The following is a 6,586-nucleotide window of genomic DNA, read 5'->3' as shown; positions in this document are numbered from 1 at the left end:
TTCTAATTAATCATTCAAATAATGTCATAACCAACTCTCTCCACAAAATTAGCAAATTGGGCATCTAAGGAGATCTAGATTATTCAACTTAATTTTGTTGTCAACAAAAATATTGAATAAATTAAAGGGAAAAAAACAGTAGTAGCTAGGTCATATTCTGTGTTCATAACAATATATATTATCATTTCAATATTTGAAAGCTAGGATTCAACTTGTAGGTGAAATTTGTTTTCATATGTGGGATGGTGTATTCACAAACAAGCATGAAAGTCCCATTTTTAAAGAAATTGGTTTGAGCCTATCTAAAAATTTGTTGGAACTTACCTAAGTGCCAGTTTGTTTCAGCTTTTAGAAGTTGAAACGCACTTTTTGAAACCAAAAAAATAAAACATGCGTTTGGTAAGGTTTTAAAAGTTTTTTTTTTTTTTTCCTAAAAAGTTGTGTTTTCATTTGTGAAGGAAAAGCCCAAATCGTGAAAGCAACAACGAGCTCCATTGCAAAAAAGCTCTGAAGCATGTTTCATGTTATTGTTAGAAGTTGTGCAAATTTCCCAAATTGCCCACTAGTTATTCTTAAAAACCCAATTGCTTATTAATAAAAATTAAAAATTAAAAATTAATAATTAATAATTAAAATTAAAAAAAAAAAAATCAAACTACAAACCAAATTGCTTAAGTTTTTAGACTCAAAGTTGAGCTCAAACTAACTTACAATCCCAAATTTTAAAACTAGATCCAATCAATGAATCAATCTATATATATTTAAAATTGAAGCGTAGCATTTATTGTTGCTACGCTCTCATTAAGCCACATCAGCGCCATATCATCATTTATTTTCTTTCTTTCTTTTTTATTTTTTGATTTACCTATTGATATTTATTGAGCCTCTCTTTAAATTCAAGTGTTACTCTATCTCTAATTCTACCGTGTGTTTCTCAATTAACCTAGACTTTTCACATGCCACTATTATATGGAATTCTAATAGTCATCAATAGAAAACAACCTCCTCACCTCCTCACTTGTCATATTTTTTTTTCTTTATAAATTTTCAATTGTTCTCTCCACAAATTGATTGGTATGGCCTTCAATGGGATAATTTCTTGAGTGTTTTTCTCATTTTTTCATTCATGACTCAAGTCCATCTGCCAAAACCCAATCAAATTAGTGCAAGAGACAGAGCTTGCAAACAAAACTGAAGCACGTGAGAGGCAAACATTAGTAGCCTAGGTCCAAGGTGTATGAACTCAAAATGAGTTTTATTATTTGTATTATTCTTATTCTATACTACTATTTAAAGGGTTTCCCTTGTTTGGAATCCTTATTTTTTTTGTTCAAAAATGCCCTTACACCCCATGTTTAAGTACAAACAAAATAAGTATTAAAAGCTAGAGATATGGGTCCTAAAACAACAATAAAAATTATAAATATTCATAAGAATGCCTTAAATTCAAGTTACAATAATATAGACATTATACTTATATTTAGATTAATGTAACATTTTACATGTGTTCCATGGAATGGTGATGTACATTTTTTTTAATATTCTTGAATATGTTCAAATTAGTCGACTGATTATGGAATATTTTAAAAAAGTGCTTTTAATAACATTTTCTCCATTTATATAAAACAATATTATAATTATATAGTTTAAATCTATTTTTTAAATTACGTTATATATATATACACACACATTATTACTATATATTGTTATTGAATACAAAATACATTTTATGTTCTATTACATAAAACTTATAAAAATATAAATTATTTTTAAATAACACATGCACTATTTAATTTATAGTTTTACATTATATTTTTATATATAATAATTATATTACATTTTTTAGCACGCATCACATGAGTTTGCGACTAGTATTTACTATTTATAAAAAAAAATAATTAAAAAAAAAAACCTCCATACTCTATAAAAGTTACTTAAACTACAAATTGAAATCCAAAATTTTCTCTTAAACGCATCTATCCAAATGAATCATAAAAGAACTAACAGCGAGTTTAATAACATTGTTTTTAGTTCCAACAAACATGTCTATTGATAAAAGTGAACTTGGAAAAATGAGGAAGAGAGGATGCATCTATTAATCCTTATTCTTTGAAGTTTAACCACATTGCTCCTCAACTCTTGGCTGTTCACATTGTATATAAACAACTTGTTAAGAGCGAGCTTAATAACATTATTTTTAGTTCCAACAAACATGTCTATTGATAAAAGTGAACTTGGAAAAATGAGGAAGAGAGGATGCATCTATTGATCCTTATTCTTTTAAGTTCAACCACATTGCTCCTCAACTCTTTGCTCTTCACATTGTTTATAAACAACTTGTGGCAGTGTACTGGGAACGGACCCAGGAGGGGCCCGGCTGACCGTCCCTGGGTCCAATTTTTTTTTTTAGTAATTCTCTATTTTATTTTTGTATTTTCACCCCTTCTCGCCAATCAATCTAGTTAGCCTAACTCAAATAGCAACTCTCCAACCCAAAAACTTAACAAAAATAATAAAAATATTCACAATGATAATTGTATTTTAGCAAAAAAACTATTTTACCACCAAAGAACACAAAAATCATGTATTATTTGCAACTACAGTAAACTAGTATAAATACCAATTTACTGTAGCAAGTTATTAAAAATAAAATACAATATTTTATTAAGATTATATTTTTTCTTTCAATTAAAAAACTCAAATTCTTCCTCTTCCTTATTATTTTAATGAGTTGTTTATATTATTTTAAATGAAATGATAAAAAAAAAAAAATAGAACATTTGATATTGGGTGTAATGTAAAGTGAGGTAATAAAATAAATAAAGTAGCTTTTTGAGGTACTAAAAGGCAAGAGCTAAAATTTTTAGAGTTATCACTGTAAATTCTCTAACTTTAAAATAAATAAATAAATAAATAAATAAATCCTAGTCAACCTAGTATTAAAAAAACATTATTTTGTTTTTGTTTTTGTCTTTGTTGATAGATGCTTGCATCGTAATGTATTTAAAAATAACGATTTTGTGTATTTATAATTTTTTTAATAATATATAAATGCCTGTTTGGATTTTTTTTTTCTTTATACTTCGACCCTTGCTAGCTTAAAATCCTGAGTCCGTCCCTGCAGTGTACTATCATGATTTCTACTAGACAGGACTTGTTACTTTGGTATATTATTGCAAGAGGTAAAAAATTATCGCCGATGATGAAACTCTTCAAAATTTCTTGATCCAAATAGGTTTAACCCAATCCCTCAAGAGTCAAAAAATCAAATACATCTCTAGAAGCTCAAGTAGCATAACAAAGAACTCCATTGAAAGCTAATAACTTGCAATTGAACATTTCCATGTAGCAAATGTTGGGTTTGCATGGCAACTCAATTCCTTCCCTAAGCTTCACACTTGATATGTCTAATGCTTTTTGATGGTGTCTAAAAAAATAGCCAACTCCTTACTCGTCCATGGATGTCGTCCATATAACAGGTACGTCGTCCTAAGCTTACAAGACAGACTACACTACTGTCGTCCAGAGAAACCTCTGGACGACGTGTACTAACTGGGGAGCTATCTCTCGTCCAAACAGCACTTAGGACGAGAACAAGGCAATTTGACATGAAAAGATAACCGCTATAGCGGTTATCAAATTGTATGCTCCGGACTCCGTGAAATTGGGGGAAGTTATCCAACGGATAACCGCTCCCTAAACCTATAAAAGGAGATGAATCTCCGACAAGAAAGGCTAAGTATTTTCTTCTTTATAGCAAATATTTTTCTTTAAGAGGAGGATTGCTAACTTCATCATCGGAGGAATCTTGACCGGCCAACCCCGGTCTCCTCTGATCTTCTATTTCTTACTTTTCAGGCACTCAAAATCATTGTGATCCGTGCTGTTCAACTAACTGATTCCGTGATCACTATCAGTTTGGTGCCGTCTGTGGGAAGATTATTCTTCTCTTTGACAAAAAGTTGATGGTACGGACTAGATCTAGGGCTACCAGCCCAGGCCGTCAGGGAAGCAGAGATGCTTCGAGCAACCTTCACCGCGACCGCCAATCTGCACTGGCCATGCAGACTTCATCTGTCCAAAACGTACAATCCATGGCGGCCGCAATGGCAAAGTTGACCCGCCAAAACCAAGAATTAAGAATGGAGATTAATCTAAGGAGGCAGACGCGTGAAGAACGTGAGGGTGGAGGACAAACGCAGAGTCGTGATGACAGAGAGAACACTGAGATTGGAAGTCGGTTAAGAGGTACCACTTCACGAGCGGTGCCACATTTGAAGGAAGAGATGGACCAGATGAGAAGAGTCATGGAGGAAATGAAAGAGAATATGAGAAGGACAAATCCTATAGAAGACCTTGTCCACCGAACTAATTCCCCCTTTACGGCTTCCATCAACGGTCACCCTCTACCATCGAAATTTAAGATGCCTTCTTTGGATTCGTACGACGGGACACGAGACCCGTTCGATCACATTGCTACCTTCAAGACCACCATGCATCTCCAAGGGGTTCCCGACAAAATAATGTGCAGAGCATTCCCTACTACCCTCAAGGGCCTAGCACGAGTTTGATTCAGCAAAATACCCCCGAATTCGATGAGTTCTTTTGAAGAGTTGAGCAAGCTGTTTGTGAACAACTTCATAGGAGGACAAAGACATAAGCGTTCCTCGTCCAGCCTATTGACCATAAAGTAGGGAGAGAACGAGAGTTTACGGTCATTCATCACCCGTTTCAACAGAGAAGCCCTGAGTGTAGACGAAGCAGATGATAAGCTCTTGTTGGTGGCTTTCCATAATGGGGTGAATTCGGATTTGTTCATTCACAAACTCTATGAAAAAGAGCCCCAGTTTATGGCAGAACTTGTCCATTCGGCTCAAAATTTTATGAATGCAGAAGACGCAATCATTGCTAAGAAGAGGAAGAGGTCTGAGAGAGTAGACGCAAATCCCGGTCGCCACTTAGAACAAGGCCCTCGTCCAAAGAAGGGACGGACGGAAGACAGGAAAGACCGAGACATTAAGAAGCCGGGCTCTTCAGCACGGAACCAGCAGTATACCTCTTTGAACGTCCCACTTGAGCAAGTCCTAATGCAGATCAAGGATGATCCTTCCTTGAAGTGGCTGGAGAAAATGAGGGGAGATCCCAATAAACGCAATCGGAACAAGTATTGTCGCTTCCACAGAGATCATGGTCACGATACGGACGAGTGTTTCGATTTAAAGCAACAAATTGAAAATCTCATAAGGCAAAGGAAGTTGAAGAATTTCCTTGGACGAGATAACAGGGATGAGAAAATGAAAGGAAAAATGGAAGAATCATCACGACCACCGCTCGGAGAAATAAGAGTCATTATAGGGGGAAGTTCGACAGGCCAATCATCCAAGTCCAAGAAAGCATACTTGAAGGTAGTGCAGAGTGTCCAGTTTTCTGGACGATCTCCGAGAGCAAGGACCACGGACGAAGCAGCGATCACCTTCACGAACGAAGACGCTGAGAGAATTCATCATCCCTATGATGATGCTCTCGTCATCACATTAATGATTGCTGAATACACAACTAGAAGGGTGCTTGTAGACAACGAAAGCTCGGCGGACATTTTGTATTATCCAGCTTTTCAACAAATGAGGCTAGGACGAGACCAGCTCCTTCTAGTGAACTCCCCCCTAGTAGGTTTTGGTGGCATGAAGGTCCAACCCATGGGTACTATTTCCTTATCAGTGGTAGTGGGGGCATACCCACGACAAATCACCAAGGATGTGAACTTCCTTGTGGTAGATTGTCCGTCCTCCTATAACGCCATAATTGGACGACCAACTTTGAATAGTTGGAAGGCCGTTACCTCTACTTACCACCTATCAGTTAAGTTTCCAACAGAACACGGAGTAAGGCAAGTACAAGGGGATCAACTGGCAGCAAGAGAATGTTACTTGGCCATGTTGGCCATGGACGAGCAAATCCAAGCCATGAATATTGAAGAAAGGAGAATGGTAGCAGAGCCTACCGAAGCATTAGAAGACATTTCCCTGGACGAAGAGAACCCTGAGAAGTGTACCAGGGTCAGAGCAGATCTAGAAGAGAAGATTAAGGAGGACCTCGTCCACTTTTGAAGAAAAACATTGATGTATTTGCATGGAGTCATGAGGACATGCCGGGTATAGACCCTAGTGTCATTACCCATCATCTGAATGTATGCCCTTCCTCCAAGCCAGTGCGGCAAAAGAAGAGGGTGTTTGCCCCCGAGAGAAATGATGCTATCAAAGACGAAGTTCAAAAGCTGATGGGAGCGAAGTTTATCCGGGAAGTGTACTACCCAAATTGGTTGGCAAATGTTGTAATGGTCAAGAAGGCGAATGGTAAGTGGAGAATGTGCGTGGATTTTACCGACTTGAACAAGGCTTGCCCGAAAGATAGTTATCCGCTACCACGCATTGATCAATTGGTGGACTCAACTGCAGGCCATAAGTTGCTTAGTTTCATGGACGCTTTTTCAGGATACAATCAAATAAAGATGGACGAGGCGGACCAGGAGAAAACATCCTTTGTCACTAGTCAAGGCTTATTCTGCTATAAGGTGATGTCGTTCGGG

The 6,586-nt window shown here is 36.5% G+C and overlaps 1 protein-coding gene across 1 annotated transcript; it reads left to right on the top strand.

The window, feature by feature from the left end:
- The first annotated feature begins 5,087 nt into the window (after positions 1-5,087).
- LOC126705270 (uncharacterized) lies at positions 5,088-6,107 on the top strand. The gene has a single exon (XM_050404159.1). It carries the CDS (start codon positions 5,088-5,090, stop codon positions 6,105-6,107), a length of 1,020 nt encoding a protein of 339 aa, XP_050260116.1.
- Positions 6,108-6,586: the final 479 nt, after the last annotated feature.

Source organism: Quercus robur, chromosome 11 (genome assembly GCF_932294415.1).
Source record: "Quercus robur chromosome 11, dhQueRobu3.1, whole genome shotgun sequence".
Classification (NCBI taxonomy): Eukaryota; Viridiplantae; Streptophyta; class Magnoliopsida; order Fagales; family Fagaceae; genus Quercus; species Quercus robur.
Note: the sequence above shows the minus strand (reverse complement) of the source record. Positions and strands in the feature narration are given on the sequence as shown.

Excerpts from the sequence above, each read along its gene's own strand:
- LOC126705270 (XM_050404159.1), top strand. The coding sequence starts at position 5,088 with ATGCAGATCAAGGATGATCCTTCCTTGAAGTGGCTGGAGAAAATGAGG.